General features: G+C 40.5%; 1 protein-coding gene and 1 long non-coding RNA gene across 7 annotated transcripts in view; one reads left to right on the top strand and one right to left on the bottom strand.

The window, feature by feature from the left end:
• Positions 1 to 446: 446 nt before the first annotated feature.
• On the top strand, positions 447 to 1,425 carry LOC131354837 (uncharacterized). The gene is made up of 2 exons (XR_009204786.1): positions 447 to 540; positions 852 to 1,425. It is a non-coding gene; the product is annotated as an uncharacterized LOC131354837 (long non-coding RNA).
• Positions 1,426 to 12,367: 10,942 nt separating this feature from the next.
• glsb (glutaminase b) overlaps positions 12,368 to 18,034 on the bottom strand; it is a 46,323-nt gene continuing 40,656 nt past the window's right edge. For 3 of the 6 annotated variants that reach the window (XM_058393241.1, XM_058393242.1, XM_058393246.1), the window contains 4 exons: positions 16,841 to 16,902; positions 16,100 to 16,176; positions 14,942 to 15,005; positions 12,368 to 13,598 (listed from right to left, as the gene is read on the bottom strand). In XM_058393241.1, coding sequence (XP_058249224.1) covers positions 13,442 to 13,598; positions 14,942 to 15,005; positions 16,100 to 16,176; positions 16,841 to 16,902 — 360 coding nt within the window. In that variant the 3' untranslated portion in view covers positions 12,368 to 13,441. The remainder of the gene's footprint in view (positions 13,599 to 14,941; positions 15,006 to 16,099; positions 16,177 to 16,840; positions 16,903 to 18,034) is intronic. The other 3 variants (XR_009204814.1, XR_009204813.1, XR_009204815.1) reach the window with 3 other exon arrangements.

The raw sequence follows: 18,034 nt of genomic DNA, 5'->3' as shown, positions 1-18,034 counted from the left end.
ATTTTTAGATTGTGTCTATTTCTCTAGCTTTCCATAATCTTACCCAATGAACTTAATAAACTATAAAAACTTTAGCCAAAATAAAGGAGATCTCAGTCAGCAGATGAGAAGAAGCAGGTTTCTTTATTCAGCCATGCAGTCAACAACATGCATTTCTGAAGAGAGCAGCTGGTCTGAAAACCCCAAAAAGTTCCCCTTTACTTATACCTCAGGCGCCTCATTTTCTCTAATTTAAATATTTCCCATTATATTCAGTGTATGGCTACTTTAATCCCTCCTTCCTTAATTTACATACGTTTTACCATTTCCCATTATTTTCTTATTTGTCCCGATACCGCCCCTAAATTAATACCATCCTCCCCTCAATGACGTCAATTTTCCTCCTCTCCAGTTCCCCTTATTTTTAGGCTAAGTCAACAATTTTTAGAAAAAAATAGCGCTTACTTATAAGCGCCACTTCCTCATCGACTTCATTTGACCGCCACCTCCCAAGTTGCTTCAGATCATCCTGACCTCGCACGTTGCCCTCCACAACAATGTGTAAGTATCCTGATCTCTTCCTCTATGTCATCCTGACTTTTCTCTACCTGCTTGATCTAAGTTTTATTTTTATTTTTAAAATAAGCCTTGCCATTATGCTGCCTCATATCCTTCCCTCTTTTCACCGCTGTTGGTTACTGGTATTCCAATGCTATTGTCTCCCCTAGCCGCCTACCCCTGTCATGTCACAGTAACCTGGCCTACTCCCCACACTTCAAAGTTTTCCTCTTGCCTTAGTGCATGCTCTCTCTTGTTGATTACATAGTCATGCAATATGCACTTCACTCATCTCTTCCCATTCTTCCTTCTAGCTCAGTCAGCCCCGCTATCTTCCGGAGAGGTCCCAGGAGTGCTCTGCGACGCTATCGCCAGTACCAGCTGTCTTGCCGGGCCATTGAGCTTACTGGTTTCCTGGAACACCTATCTAAATCTTCTATTCCTGAGTCTCCTCACCTCGCTCACCACATCGTGAGAGATACCGTCTGTCTTGATCAGAACACCCAATTTCACCCCACAACCTGTGATCAGTCTACTCAGACCTTCTACTGGCATACTGGCACCACCTCTCAAGGCGTCCAAACTGAGGACTTCCCTGTTGAGATCTCCTCTGATGATTCTTCCTCTGACTCTTCTTCACCTCCTAGTTCCCCTGACGTTCCCCAACGTTCTCCTGGATTTGTGCCTTTGCCTTACAGTATTCACGATATTCCCCAATCTTCTCCTGTCTATTCGCCTCCAGTTTCTCCCACTGATTACTCTCCAACTTCTCCTCAGGAACCTGAGATCCCGTCTTCTACAACTGACCCTCTGGTCCCACTGATCCCACTGGATAGGCTGACTGACTGAGCTGTAACTCCTAATGTTCCAATAAATTTCTCTTTTCTATTTCCAGTCTCAGTGTGGTTATTACGCTAGCACGCTACTATTAATAATTCTGCATGATTATTATAGAGACTATGATTATCATAAAGGTTATACCTGATTATTATAGACTTGTATGCCAACTACTTAATCCATGGCTAAATAATCTTGATAGATACACACTACTTTTAGGCAGAATATTGCTTAGAGCATTAAGTACATTATTTTTAAGCTATTTTTAAAGCTAGGTATATAATTCAAAGCTGGGTATGTTATTTTTCTAAATCGAATTTGGACTACTCAGATCATGTACAGTAGGGGTGTCCAATCAGAAAGGGCCGGTGTGGATACAGGATTTCATTCCAACCAAGCAGAAGTTACACCTGATTCCAACTGTATAATCAACTGATCAACATCTTCAGATACCTCAGTGTTCACATCATGCAGGACCTGTCATGACCCTGTCACATCAACACCGTGGTGAAGAAGGCCTGGCAGCGTCTCTACCACCTCAGACGCTTGAGAGACTGTAGACTGCCTGCTAAGGTGCTTATGAACTTCTACTCCTGCACCATAGAGAGCATCCTGACAGGAATCATCACAACCTGGTTCGGGAACAGCACCATGCAGGACAGACAAGTTCTTCAGAGGGTGGTGCGATCAGCTGAGCGCATCATCCGTACCAAGCTCCCTGACCTGCACTCAATCTACAACAAGCGGTGCTGGACCAAGGCCAGGAAGATCGTGAAGGACCTCAGCCACCCCAACAATTGACTTTTTTCTCTCTGTTGAGGTCAGGGAAGCACTTCCACACCCTGAAGGACAACACGGAGAGACTGAGGAGAAGCTTCTATATGCTTCTATAGGCTATACGGTCTCTCAACCAGAACTCCACATAGGACTCAACTGGACTTGCTATGTTTCCTTCACACGTGTTGGAACACACCAAACATTTGCACATTGCAGGACTGAAATACACAATACATAAAACATATATTTTGCACATTTATGCTCCTGTTTACACATAAAGAGGACTATTGTGCACATCTGCGCTTTAAGGATGGACAATAACACTGCTGCTCATCATTTCATTTCACTCCATGACCACCCCAAACTGCTGCTGTAGATTGCGCATTCACACACTTTATATAGTTTCTTATTTATTACAGTTGTACTTTTTACATTTTTATACATATTTTACAGATTTCTACTTATACCTTACCTTATTTTATTCATATTTTATTTATATTTTATTTTACCTACTGTAAAAAATTTCTAACTGTTGTTTTTATATTTTATTCTTTTCTTTAATTCTGTCCTTATTCCTTTTCCCTTTTCAATGGTCAGAACAGTCGTGTAAGTGTATTTCACTGCATATCATACTGTGTACGATGTGACAAATTCGAGTTTGATCTTGGCTTTTAGTAGACTCAGGTGTGGATTCTGCTCGGTTGGAATGAAAACCTGCACCCACACTGGCCATTAGTGGATAAGATTGGACACCCCTGATTTACAGAAATGAATAACATTAAGTAGGAAAAGGTTTTATCAATATGGAAATAAACCTAGTTATCTTTTAGCATATCAGAGCCACTGTGAATGAGCTGAAAGGTCCAGTACACCTCTATAAAATGTACCCAAATGTATTTCAGCGGTGTTTTAAATGTAGACCAGAAATAGGAACATGGATGCATTTATTCTGGGACTGTAAGAAAATGAAATCTTTTTGGTATGAGGTACATGAAATAGTTCAGAAAATAGTGGATAGAAAATTCACTTTGTCTTCAACTATATATTTGTTACATATCACTAGATCTTCCTCATAATTCACATTGTTTATTTAATTACTTATCTGGCAAAGAAATATATACTTATCTTATGGTCATCATCTCGTGTACCAACTCGATGTGTTTGGCATTTCCCTTTGGAAAATCTTACATATGACTTATCGAACAAATCTGAACTATTCTGGTGGATATGGGCTCCTTTGTGGGATTTACTTGAACAATCAAGATCCTAGTCCTGACTATTTTTCCATTATTTTTTTTTTTACTATTTTCGCCCTATATTTTTTCTTTCAATGTCTTGCCCATTGGCTTTTCCATGGTCACGCTTTCATACTAACAATATATTGTTTAACGTGTCTAAATGTTTGCCATGGGTGTCGATTGTATATTGTATATTTGATGTGGTTCTGTTGTAATGGTGTTAATAAAAAACAATAAAAATATCTTTAAAAAAATTCAAATGACTCAAGAAATTTGAAGACAATTTAATTAAAATAGTAGAGATTTTCTAATTTATTAGCACCTTGGAGCAGTGCCCCAGCAGAGTGAAATCATCATCATAGATTCCTCCTACACTAACCATATAGAAATAATAGCAGGAATAAGAACTTAAAACTAGCTTAAACCACACTCAGAACGAGACTTAACACACAATCTTTGATGACTGTTGTGTAAGAATGAGAACAAAATAAACATAAATCTCTACAATTAGTCTAAATATAAAAACGGCTAATAGACAGTCAGACTATAACAATAATTCTCACTTGTGTTTAACTCTCACTCTTAGACATCTATTTCAACCCCACATCAAGATGCTCCAGTATCTCCACATCACCCAGTTTCTCTCAGTGATCACACCAGTTAATGGATGAACAAGATCAGTAGCTAAAGGAGATACACTCATGAATATTAATGAGTCTCCTCCTGCCATCCTATGGTTTGGAAATTTGTGAGAATTCCATCTGATGTTTGTAAAACCACAAAGTGCAGGTGGAGTGAAACGGAGAGCTTGAATTCTCCTCCACTGTACAGTTTCACACATAACACACACAGCCAGCTAAACATTTCACCCAAGATTAACAGCATAGTGCTAACAAGTACAAATACAGTAAAGACATGAGCTTTCAAAGTCTCAGTTTATTTCAAATGATTTAAAATACATCAATAAAATTAAATCATCTATTTCAGATTTCAAACTCTACATTTAAACAGATTATTTATTTATTTATATATTTATTTATTTATTTATTCATTATTTTAATTTCCTCCTGTGATTTATTTGTGTGTTGAAGCCCTGAACTGAAAGCTGTGGAGGAAAAAGTGTATGTAGTTATTTAAACTTAATATCACATTATCTTGATTTAATAACTCTTTATTTCTTAGATCATTATTTTAACTTAAAATCAACTTTTATATAAAAATAAACACACAAAATGATGTTACTGTAATTTTTCAGAGACTGGTCAAAACAAGGGTCTTTGCTGATTTCAACTTTTATAAAAGTATGAATGACCTTGAAAAGTTCCAGCTGATGTGGTGTTATGGGGGAGCCTTGTGCACTGTTATAAATGATGAACTGCTGTTTGCACCTGAGATCAGATAAACTTTTTTTAACTTCCTGTGTGTTTTAATATTTTTTTAACTAGGTTTTTGATGTGCCATTTATGTATTTAGTTATTTATCTTTATAAATTGACTATTTATTTAATTATTTATCTATTTATTTATTCACTTTCCCATGTGAATGTGTAATGTGCTGCTAAAGTGAACAAATAATTGGATTTAAATATAATAAATGACCATCAAAAGTAAAAAAAAAAAAGTCTCTCTCTCTCTCTGCATGTGTGCGGCGGAGAGGTGAGTGTGGCGTGTGGAGCGTGTGAGAGCGGTTGGTGTTTTGCCAATTTTTTGGCACTAAGTGCAATTCTTTTCCGTTTAAAATCTCGGAATATTTATATACTTATTGTGTGAGTGTGTGAGTGAGTGTGTGCGGGTGTTTGCAGGTGTGTGTGAGTAGCATGTGGGTGAAGTGTGGTTATGGCGGATCTGAACGTGAGGCTGTTGCTCCAGAATGAACAGCGCCATTGTGGTGTTTTTGAACAATGTTGAGAAAATTAGAAATCTGATTCAGAAGGGTATTGTGGTCAATAATGAGACAATACTGGTTTCTCCCCTCAGTTCCCCATCTAAGAAGGTTATGTTGTCCAATGTCCGTCGATCCTTTTATTTCAGATGAGGCTATTTGTAAAGAGCTGTCTTGCTACGGGCGACTTGTCTCCCCCATTAAGAAAATCCCCCTTGGTTGTAAGTCCCCACTGGTGAAACACTTTCTTTCTTTCTTTCTTTCTTTTAGAAGAATGGCGTTTATGGTTTTTAAAGAAGGTGTAGAAGAGCTTAATGCTGTTTTTAAATTCAGTGTGGAAGGATTTGACTACAACATCTTTGTTTCCACTGATGCTGATATTAAGTGTTTTAAATGTGGTCATCTTGTTCGGGCCTGCCCTGAGAGGCAGAGTGACCCCGGTGTTTCTGAGCGACCGGGGCAGGACGCAGCTGAGTCGGCTGGGGTCGTTCCCCCTGCAGCTACAGTTCGGCCGGCTGCTGAGGGCCCCGGAGCTGCTGCTGCACCAGACCCGAAAGAGAGTGAGCCCCAAGCCCAGCCTGCAGCCCAGAAGCCCACTGGAGTCACGCCAGCCCCGGAAAAGCCATGCATGGCCGAACCGGTTGCGGAAGAGCCATGCTCGCCTCAACCGGACCGGGAGAAGTCGTGCTCCACTGAAAAGAGCTCAGTGGGTTCTGGAGCTGTGCTGGAGATGCCTGCACTGGCAGAGGCAGGCACGGAGGTGCAGAGCGAACACCCGGAAACACCGGACACTACACCAGTGCAAGGGGATGGGGGAGATGTGGATATAGTGGATGAGCCCGGTTTTAAAGTCCCAACAGGGAAAAAAGCAAGCAAAAAAAGACACAAAGGTGGAGGAATCAGACAGTGATGACTGCATGTCAGACTTGATTTTAATGTTTGACTCTCAGGAGGAACAGGTTAATGTCGTTTATAGTGCAGAGGACATTAAGGAGTTTTTAAGGAACACCAAATGGCAAAAGAAAGTAGCATTAGAAGAGTTTTTCCCTGACCATAAACAGTTCGTTCACGACGTTAAGTTCTTCAGAAGAGAAGGAGCTTTTATTGATGTTGAAATTTTCCGTCTGAAGAAACTGATAACTAGAATGAACAGGGAAAACTCTGATGATGACTAATGTGTGGTGTTTTTTATGTTAGAGTGGTTTTACCCTCTGTTTAGTTTTATTTATTTTAATGATTGGAATTAATATTGCGTTATATGGACTTTGAAAGCAGAAGAACATTGACGTGGCAATGTTGCAGGAACCACACAGAACCTCATGTGCCTTCCCGTAAGCGTCTGTGGGAGATGATGGAGGCCCACGAGTTGAGTGACATAAGGAGAACTCTTAATAAGAACAAGAGACAGTACACGTGGGCCCATGCCATAGACAACACACTCTCCCTGGCAAGATTAGATTAGTTTTTATGGTTTCAAGCATCAGCTGACGATTTTTACTAAGTGTTTTATTGTTCCAGTAGGTATTTCTGACCACAGTATGGTACAGTGTACTATCACTAAAGAGAAGGTTAAACCTACGAGTGCCTACTGGCATTTTAACATAGTACTTTTAGAAGACACTAATTTTAAAAAGTTTTTTATTTATTTATGGAATTGTTTTAAATCTGAGAAGGCAGCTTTTAGTTCACTTCAGCTGTGGTGGGATGTGACAAAAACACAAATAAAAGTTTTTTGTCAACAGTACACTCAATGTCACAAGAGACATTGTTAGATCTCTGAAAGCTCTGAAGATAGAAATAGTGGAACTCCAAATTGAGGGCATATTAAAGCCCTCAAAAGCAAAAAAGCCAAAATGAATGACCTGTTGGACATCACAGCACAGGGGGCGCTGGTCCGCTCACGCTTTAAAAGTGCAGCTGAGATGGATGCTCCTTCAAAGTTCTTTTTCAGTTTAGAGCAGAAGAATGGACAGAAAAGATTTATACATGCTGTGCAAACAGAATCGGGGATCTCTTATCTGAGCCCACTGAAATTCCACAACAGACAGTGAGCTTCTACTCGAAGCTGTACAGCCGTGAGTGGTCAGGGTCACAAGTGGTGGAGGACAGCTTCCTCATGGACCTGCCAAGGCTCTCTGAGCGAGTGGCCAGAGAGCTAGACACGGAGCTGATGCTGGAGGAGGTTCATGAGGCTCTCCGAGGGATGAAGAATGGACGGGCGTCAGGTATAGATGGTCTCCCTGTCGAGTTTTACAAGGCATTTTGGGCTGTCATAGGGCAGGATGTGCTGGATGTCCTACAGGACAGTATACAGAGAGGCGAACTCCCTTTGAGCTGCAGGAGGGCCGTCCTGACCCTGCTACTGAAAAAGGGAGACCTGACGCACCTGAAAAACTGGCGCCCGGTCTCACTACTGTGCACTGACTGCAAGCTGCTCTCAAAAGCATTAACCTCGAGACTGACTAAGGTAATGGAGCAACTCATTCACCAGGACCAGACGTACATATTCGATAATGTGTATCTAATTCGTGACATTTTGGACATCTCCAGGCTATTGGGCTTAAAGACTGGTCTGATTTCTCTAGATCAGGAAAAGGCTCTTGACTGGGTTGAGGATGAATATTTGTGGAAGGTGCTGGAAGCCTTTGGGTTCAACCCAGGTTTTATAGCCATGATCAGGGTGTTGTACAGTGACATTGAGAGTGTACTGAAGGCTAACGGTGGTTTATGTGCTCCTTTTAGAGTGTACAGAGGGATCAGGCAGGGCTGTTCCCTCTCTGGAATGTTGTACTCTCTAGCAATTGAACCTCTTTTAATTAAGTTAAGAAGTCTTCTCTCTGGTTTTAATATTCCACATGCTAATGCCTCAATATGTTTATCAGCTTATGCAGATGATCTGGTAGTGATGATAAACACATAGAATGATGTCAATGTTTCAGATCTAATCCTCTGCAAAAGTTAACTGGTCAAAGAGTGAAGCCATTTTAGTTGGGGAGTGGGGAGGTGGGCAACCTTCACTACCAGGAGGCTTAGCATGGAAAAGAGGTGGTTTTAAATACTTGGGTGTCTACCTGGGGAACAATGAGTTGTTAAACAAAAACTGGGAAGGCTCTGTAGAGCACATGAAGGGCAGACTCTGCAGGTGGAAGCGGCTGGTCCCAAAGATGTCCTATAGGGGCGAAAACTGGTCATCAACAACCTCACCGCGCCGTCCCTCTGACCCAAGCTGACGTGTGGATCCACCGGCGAACCTGCTAGCGAACATCCAGGCCCTGCTGGTGGACGTCTTCTGGGACAGTCTACACTGGATTCCTCAAAGTGTTCTTCATCTGCCCAAAGAAGAAGGAGGACAGGGGCTTGTCCAGCTATCCAGCAGAGCCGCAGCCTTCCACCTCCAGTTCATCCAGAGACTCCTCACTGGACCCAGAGACTTAGTATGGAGAGCAGCAGCCAGTGGATTATTATGCACAGTTCAAGGACTGGGGCTGGACAAAGCGTTGTTTTTAATGGACACAAAAATGCTGGACTTTTCTGAACTACCAATGTTTTACCGAGGACTTTTTAAAATCTGGAACGTTTTAAAGAAGCAGAACATGGGCTGCAAAACGCTACACTGGCTGCTGGAGGAGCCTCTGGTGTACAGCGGGCGACTGGACATTTCGAGTGTGACCATCCCTGCACTGTCCAGGAGTCTCATCTCCTCAGGGATTGTGATGCTCAGGGAGCTTGTGAACATCGCGGGGTCAGACTTGTCGAGGGCAGAGGACCTGGCAGCGCATATGGGACTGAGGTCCCTGCATGTTATCAATCAGCTCCTACACCGCTGGAAATCTGCATTGACATCAGAGGAGCGTGTTCAGCTGATGGACTATTCACACACAGAGACTGGTCCTGTAGAGGATGGACCCTTTCCCCAGCTGAACATCGCTCCTGACCTCGACAGGTGTGCAGGCCCCCTCCTGGAGTGCCAGGGTAAATGGAAGCTGAGTGGGAGGGTAGACACCACATGGAGTGTACATGGTTTTAACGATGATATTAAACCAGAGTGGACGCACTGTATAAACCACTGTTAACTAAAAAAAGCTGCCGACCTCCAGTGGAGGATTTTACACTGTATTATTTCTGTGAACTCTTTTATTTCTGTTTTAAACCCTGATGTTGCACATGACTGTCCTTTTTGTTCACAGAGAGAAACTTTTTCATGTTTTATTCACTGCTCCAGGTTACAGTCGTTGATTGTATTTTTACGGAGCATTTTAAGGTCTTTTAATGTTGTTTTTACTTTTCAGTGTTTTATTCTTGGTTTTAAGTACGTCAGAAAACACCGGTTCAGGTGCCAACTGATCAATTTTATATTTGGTCAGGCCAAAATGGCGATATACCTGAGCTGGAAAAACACTGACTGTGAAGCCATAAGAATTCTGAAAAGGCTGATCAAATCAAGAATTTTAATTAATTTTATAAAAGTATGAATGACTTGGATGTGTTTAAATGTGTGTGGTGTTGTTTTGTGCTCTGTTGCAGATGGAAAACTTACCTTTGAAGCAGAGCTAAATAATGATTAATGATAATGAATGAAGCCAATAAATTTATTGACAATATTTTAATACATATTTATTTATTTATTTCCATATATATTTATTTATTAAGTCACTGTGATTTCTGTATGTGACTTGTGTAAATAAAATTGCATAAAAGTCAAAGTCTCTCTCTCTCTCTCTTGTTCCTTTTTACCACAAATAAAAATAAACTCTAAAACACGGCAGAAATACAAAGGCTTAGTAACGTGAGGAATCGGATGAAAATTTGCATATACCTGAGCGTAGAGTTTATTCACATTTATGGACACATTTGAATGAACAAAGTCAAGAAGTCATGTTATTAGGTATCCAGTAAATTGATGCCTTATTTTATCCATTCTGGATTGTGATTGGTTCGATTTTCTATAACTGAGGCTCTGACAGTAGCGCAGATTTATATTAATGCGATCGTTCTGATACATTAGCGTTTCCATAGCAACAGCTCATTCGGAGGGAAGTACATGGAAGACACTTCAAAGGATATATTATATAAGGAAGTACTCTATAAATAAAATAAACTGAGTATTTCATGTTCTAACCTCGTATCCGCAGGTCCTGAGGCTCAAGGAGACCCGGACACTCCCGTCTACTGGAGTAAGTTCATTAAGGTAAGCGTGTTACTGTGATTTATTCTCATTCACAGTCCTGCTCATTTCAAGCCATTTCTGGTTTTCATGTGGAAGGGATTTTTCCAAAAACTTTGTTTTGTTTTTTCCTCAAAAATAGAGGAGTGACCTTCTGGCTTTGTCACAATACTGCGTCAAAAACACAATTTAAATGTATCATGGCTCCCAGTCACTTAATATACTATATATGAAAATATATGATCATTTTTCACTACATTATTCATTCTGATACATCAGTAAATGCCTCATTAACTGCACCCCTACTTTAAGATGATTTACTGTAAATTTCGCCTCACATATGGTCATTAAAGGTCACCTTTTAGGTATCAGCTTCTCTAAACTAGCATTCATTTATTTCCTATCATTTCTGGATTCTTTCTTCCAGACAGCATCGAATGAGAGAGGAGTTGCTTTCTGGCTGTGGATTGATGGGATCCTGGACCTCATTAAACTTAAGCTTACTGAATATCTGGAATGATGGGTAATGTGGGAATGGGTTTCACATATTCTGTGTATATTCTTGCACATTTGTGAAGTTCATTTTTATGAACCAGTACAGGGTGACGAGACAAACACAGGTTTTTCCTCATGGCTTTATTTAATATTCTACGTCTAAAAGTAATTATACAGACTTGTCATTTGAAGCAGTTGTTCATGTTCACACATACTCTGAACTCTGTCACGTGTTATCTGTGAAATAAAAATATACTTTTACTTAAAAAAAATGGTTTCTGCTGCACGTAAATCAGTTTCTTTAAATCAGTTTGTTCGTTTCTGTCACATTTCTTTCTTTTCTTTTACACAACAATGTCGTTATTAAATTATTAAAAGTGTCTTTACTCCTGCTTCAAATAATAAATGGAGAATATTTCTTTTAAAACAAAAACAAAAAGAAAAAAAATTGCTTAAATATGACATGGATACATCTCTCAGCTTTAATTGTTTTTTTTTGTTCCTGCTAAAGAGACATTTGGAGCACAATCTTTGTTTTAAATGTTGGAATTACGACTAAAAATGATTTTAAACAAATATTTTAATTTAGTTCAGGATAGAGATCTGAATTTACTCCTCATTGTAGATTTGTAGAAAATGTTCAGAACTGAATGAAATTATTAGAAAGTTCTGGGGAATCATTTATTATTGAATGGATAATGATTACTGAATATAAATAAATAAAATAAAATGTTCTGTTCATTATGTGCATCAGCTTCATATTAGAAATTATTTAGCAATTTATTCATTAATCCATTCATTTATTTATTTATACTCATGTATTTCCATTCTATTATTTATTAAATGTAGGATTCAAAAGTAAAGTGATAAAGTGATGAAGAGATTAGATGAAGAGATAAAGAGATGAAATGATGAAGCGATGAAATGAGAGACAGAATGAGGAAGTGCTGAAGAGATGAAGTGATGAAGAGATGAAGTGATGAAGAGATAAAATGATGAAGAGATTAAATGATGAAAAGATAAAATGATCAAGAAATGAAGTGATGAAGAGATAAAATGATGAAGTGATGAAGTGAAGAGATAAAATGGTGAAGAGATGAGATAAAATGATGAAGAGATGAAGTGATGTAGAGATGAAGTGATAAAGTAATGAAGAGATAAAATGAAGACATGAGATAAAATGGTGAAGAGATGAAGAGATAAAATGATGGAGATGAGATAAAATGATGAAGAGATGAAGTGATGTAGAGATGAAGTGATAAAGTAATGAAGAGATAAAATGAAGACATGAGATAAAATGGTGAAGAGATGAAGAGATAAAATGATGGAGATGAGATAAAATGGTGAAGAGATGAAGAGATAAAATGATGAAGAGATGAAGTGATGAAGAGGAAAGGGAAAGTTAGTATTAGAGATGAAGTCCGGGATTAGTTCTGGGCCAAAACCACACTATATGATGGCTCGGTTTCCCGGAGAAATCCAAAGAGTGAATCTGACCTGATCTGACCTGACCTGACCTGACCTGACCTGACCTGACCTGACCTGACCTGACCTGACCTGACCTGATCTGATCTGATCTGACCTGATCTGACCTGATCTGACCTGATCTGAGCTGACCTGATCTGACCTGATCTGATCTGATCTGAGCTGACCTGATCTGACCTGATCTGAGCTGACCTGATCTGAGCTGACCTGATCTGACCTGATCTGACCTGATCTGATCTGACCAGTAACAACTGGAAAGTTACTGTGAGATAAAAAAAAAAGTCACAGATTTCTTTAGCTGTTTCTTATTTTGATGCTCAGACATAAATTTAAGTTTAGAAATAAACTGGAACCAACTTTTTGATACATTCTTAAAACGGAGCTATGGCAGTGTAGTTAGTGATTAATCCAGATCATCATACAGTACTATAGTGAAAGTTTCTCCAAATACTTTGTATTGTTGCACCTTCAGCTGTTTACACCCCTAGCCAAATACTTATATAGTGAGGCATTTTAGTTGTTTTCTTTTTATTTTACTTTTATTTTAATGATGGATCCTTGTCTAGCGCATCATAGTCATCATTTATCCTTCGTACACGAAAAACTTTGAGAGACTTTAACTGTTATAGACTGTACGAGGTTTCTTACAGAGATATAGAGATAGAAGAAACGCTGCACATGAAATAAAAACAGTGCTGATAAAATACTGTGAATACTTAAGGCATTTAGCACAGTCACCACAGGAAGCAGTCTATGAGTGTGTGTGAAGAGAGAGAGACAGAGAGAGAGAGAGAGAGAGAGAGAGACAGAGAGAGAGAGAGACAGAGAGACAGAGAGAGACAGAGAGAGAGACAGAGAGAGAGAGAGAGAGACAGAGAGAGACAGAGAGAGAGACAGAGAGAGAGACAGAGAGAGAGAGACAGAGAGAGAGAGAGAGACAGAGAGAGAGAGACAGAGAGAGAGCGACAGAGAGAGAGAGAGAGAGAGAGAGAGAGAGCGTCCTCTGCTGGTGTGAACTTTACACCTCTCAGGTCTCCAGCATGCTGTCCAGGTTCTTGGTAGCATTGTCCTTATCTGCGCTGATCTTCTCCACAGGAGTGTATTTATTATGAAACTCCTGCAGCAGTGTCACCACCTCATGATGCCCGAAATGTGTGGCTTCATCCAGCGGAGTGTTTCCCCATCTACACACACACACACACTCAAATTATCATCATATTTTGTACATGAAAACTTATTAGATTCTCTCTATAACTTTTTTTATTTAATGAATTAATGAAGGAATGATGAATAAATCAAATTAAATGAAAGTGATTAAATATGTTTTCTAATTCTAATTGTATCAGCATGCGTGTCCTTTTTGCCCCATAGTGGCCCGCACTTCCAGGTTCGGTTCTCAGCCGGTAGCAAACAGATAGAGCCCAGTCAGATAAAGACAGTAAGGGACTGGTCACAACCAGAGACCCATAACAGCTCTAACAATTCCTGGGTTTTATCGACATTTTTGGAAGCTCATCCGAGGCTACAGCTCCATCGCTGCACCTCTACACCAGCTCACTTCCACCCTGCAAACTTTTGTCTGGACCCCTGAAGCCAAGCAGGTTTTTACCAAACTGAAGGGACTGTTCAACCCTGCCCCCATCCTGATCCTGCCGGACCGTACTCACCAGTTCGCCCTACTGTGGAGCACATCCTCCCATCCTCCATTATGAAGTTCTCTGCCTTGCCATCAAGAGGAGAGTCCAGCAAGCTACCTCCAACTGTCCTGTTCCTGACGACTGTCCAGGGGGAAAGTTGTACGTTTCCAATCATCTCTGATCCCAAGTCCTCCAGTGGTGCCACAGCTCTCGCCTGTTCTGTCATCCCACCGCTCCCCGCACCCTATCTACCCTCCAACAGCGCTTCTGGTGGCCATCGGCTAGAAAGGACATCCGGGACTTCGTGGCTGCCTGTCCCATCTGCGCCCAGCATGACCCACTTCATCGCCCTACCCAAGCTGTTGTCAGCCAAGGAGACTGCCAAACTCATGGTCCAGCACATTTGTCCTTCTGTGCAACATTCTCTCAGACCGGGGACGAGAGTTTGTCTTGAATTTCTGAAAGGTATTCTGCCAGCTCCTGGGGATTACCATCAGTTTGTCATCCAGTTTCCACTCACAGTCCAACGGTCAGACTGAGTAGCTGAATCAAGAACTGGAGATGGGGCTTCGCATCCTGTGTGCTGAGGAACCAGCATCCTGGTCAACTAATTTGGTGTGGGTTGAATATGCCCACAACTCCCTACCATCTGCTGCCACTGCTCTCTCACCCTGCTGGAGGCCTCAGTCCCATCTGCCCTTACTCTGGTCAACCGATGTTTAATCTGTCTCTTAAATAAAATATTAAAAAGTCACTGTAAGCTAAGATTTAAATTAACCTTCTCTCAGAGTCTTTCACTGACTCTGACGTGTCGAGTCACCTGATCATACAGGAACGACGACACGTGATTATTTATTGAGCTTTCCAGCTGTTCCAGGTGTGGAGCTTACCTGTCCTTGGGAACAGGGTTCACCTTACAGGCCTCCAGAAGAAAACGCACCACATCCACATGCCCTGCAGGAACACCACACAGTCAAAAATTTGATAAAGAAAAGTGTTCATTATATCCGAAGAATTCAAGATTTTAAATTCTGAGCATCTTCTCACCCACTTTTACGATGGAGAGCTATTTGTTTATTACCTCACATTTATATAAATACCTTCTTAGTATTATTATTATTATTATTATTATTATTGTCTTTTATTACCTTTTCAAACTTCTTCATCTTCTTCTAAATGATATAATTTAATTTAAAAATAAAAAATGCCTTTTAAAAATGAAAGCTACGTTTTTAAAAATTCAGAAAAAACAGTTTTAGGGCCAGTGTTTTACAAATAAAACTAAAAGATTTTGATAATAATGCTATAAAGCTATAACATATTGAGGAAAAAAAATGAATGAGAAAAAAGTCAGGATATGTTGATAAATAAGACCAAGTTCTCTAAAAAAAAAAACAAAAGTCTGAAAAAAAAATGTAATATGTAATATTGCAAAAATGTTTTAATTTTTAAAATATCAGGTTAACTTTTTTCAATACATATGTTTGTCTTTTTTCCAGTTTATTGTTGAAATCTTTTATTTTTTAATCTTTTATTATTTTACACAGCAGACCTCAGTGCTATGGTCAGAACTACATTTTTTCACACAGGGTTTAACTTCTCTACTTTGGGGGCAGTTGACCAGAAGATCAAGCCCCAGCACCGCCAAGCTGCCACTGTTGGGCCCTTAAGCAAGGCCCTTAACCCTTTCTGCTCAAGGGGAGCTGACCTTGCGCTCTGACCCCAACCTCCAAGGATGGGATATGTGAAGAAAAAATTTCACTGTGCTGTAATGTGAGAAATAAAGGCAACTTAACATTTGTCTTTGAAACAAAGAGCAACAATAAGTCTTTATCAAAAAGTCTGAACAACTAAATATCCAGCAGTTTTTTCAGCAGGTCCATTTTGACTTGTGTTGCAAAATAAAGCTCAGTAAATGTTAATGTACAGTGTGGTGAACATCAGGAGCTCTACACCTGGAGAATTCGAGATGGTGTCTCATACGTGTCGTCTCTGTATGTAGCGCTCTGCCCTGTCACGTGAGATAAGCAGGTAAGATCATGACGTACCTTCGGCAGCTGCCACGTGTAAAGCTGTCCGGGAGTCGTAGTCTTTCTGCTCCATGTCCATAGAGGATAAAGCAAACCTGGAAACATCAGAGTCACATTTCTGATTCATTTTCTAGAACAGCAGCTCTGACAGTATTAATGCACACATTATCCTTGTTTCTATAGTAACTGCTCACTCTCGGGACTTATTCGGCAGACGTTCCATGTTTTAAAAAATAAGGTTCCCTAAAGTAAGGAGATGTCAGGAGCTGTAACTGTAAGTTCTTCAGGACAGAGGAGTTTAGGCTTTTGTGGTTTTATGAAAGAAAAAAGAGAGACTGGTGAGGGAACGACAAGTGACAACACAAATATATAAAGAATATAAAAAATAAGGAAAGTAAACAAACACAAACCTATAAATGGAGACAAATAAAACTAATCATTTAATTATGATAAGTGGTGTGTATATGAAATATTTATTAGGACATTTTAATTGTTCTAGCAGGGAGTCAAAAAAACCTCCCTTTCCGTTTTTCAGCCTTTACCCTGATTGTTCATTTCATGCTCCCAGCTCTGTGCACCCTTTTATGGAGTTTTGTGGGCGTCGCTGTATGCAAATGAGCAGGGTCAGGATCATGCTTATCACTTGGCACATGCACACAACTACAAAGAAAATCTGGCAGAAATATTTGAGTTTGGTTTAGCTCACACACTTTACTAAAAGATGGACTGATGTGGGGAGATGTAACGGTGATAACGTACCTTCTGAGTGCTGATACATCTCCAGTGTAGGCAGCGAAGAGGAGATTAATAACAGACTTCACCTGTAATGGGATGGAAAACAGTGATTGGTGCACCTGGAGCTCTACAGAACCCAGACCTAAACGTGACACTTCAGCCTTCAGGGAATCAGAAAAAATGACGATTCAGTCCAAGCTGATCAGCAGGATTTGCATATTCAATTATTTATGAGGTAATAATCACATTTTATTGAAATATCTGCTGCTGGCTCATTGTGTAGCATCACAGAGGAAGTAAAGAACAGCCAGTCAGGATGCTGGTGTTGGATATGAAGGTGCTCTGCATTGATCTGCTGGATGTGTGAACTTTTCCACTGTAGTTACTTCTCTTGTCATTTTTCCTGCTCAGCTGCAATCCAGAAAACAGAAAACTCCTCAAAGCTTCAACTGAATCTGAGGATATGGTGAAGAACAGATGGAGTATCTTTCTGAGCCACACATGTCAAAGTCACCACCAGAGGGCGCCAAAACTCCACTGTTAACTTTCACACTGCAGCATCGTTGAATTCTGGATTCATAATCTGGATGTCTCTTTCACCATCCACAGCTCCATCATCATCATCCACACCTTCATCACCATCCACACCTTCATTACCATCCCCTCATCCACACCTTCATTACCATTTCCTCAGTGCTCCATCACCATCATCACCTTCATCATCTTCCACACCATCATCATCCTCACCTCCATCATCATCCTCACCTCCAACACCATCCACACCTTCATTACCATCCCCTCAGTGCTCCATCACCATCCTCACCTCCAACACTACCCACACCTTCAACACCATCCTCACCTCCACCACCACCTCCATCACCATCCACACCTTCATTACCATCCCCTCAGTGCTCCATTACCATCCTCACCTCCAACACTACCCACACCTTCATCACCATCCTCACCTCCACCACCACCTCCATCACCATCCACACCTTCATTACCATTTCCTCAGTGCTCCATTACCATCCTCACCTCCAACACTACCCACACCTTCATCACCATCCTCACCTCCACCACCACCTCCATCACCATCCACACCTTCATTACCATCCCCTCAGTGCTCCATTACCATCCTCACCTCCATCATCATCATCCACACGTTCATCACCATCCACACTATCACCATCCTCACCTCCATCACCATCCACACATTCA

This window comes from Hemibagrus wyckioides, linkage group LG06, assembly GCF_019097595.1.
Source record: "Hemibagrus wyckioides isolate EC202008001 linkage group LG06, SWU_Hwy_1.0, whole genome shotgun sequence".
Classification (NCBI taxonomy): domain Eukaryota; kingdom Metazoa; phylum Chordata; class Actinopteri; order Siluriformes; family Bagridae; genus Hemibagrus; species Hemibagrus wyckioides.
This window is presented reverse-complemented; position numbering and strand designations above follow the sequence as displayed.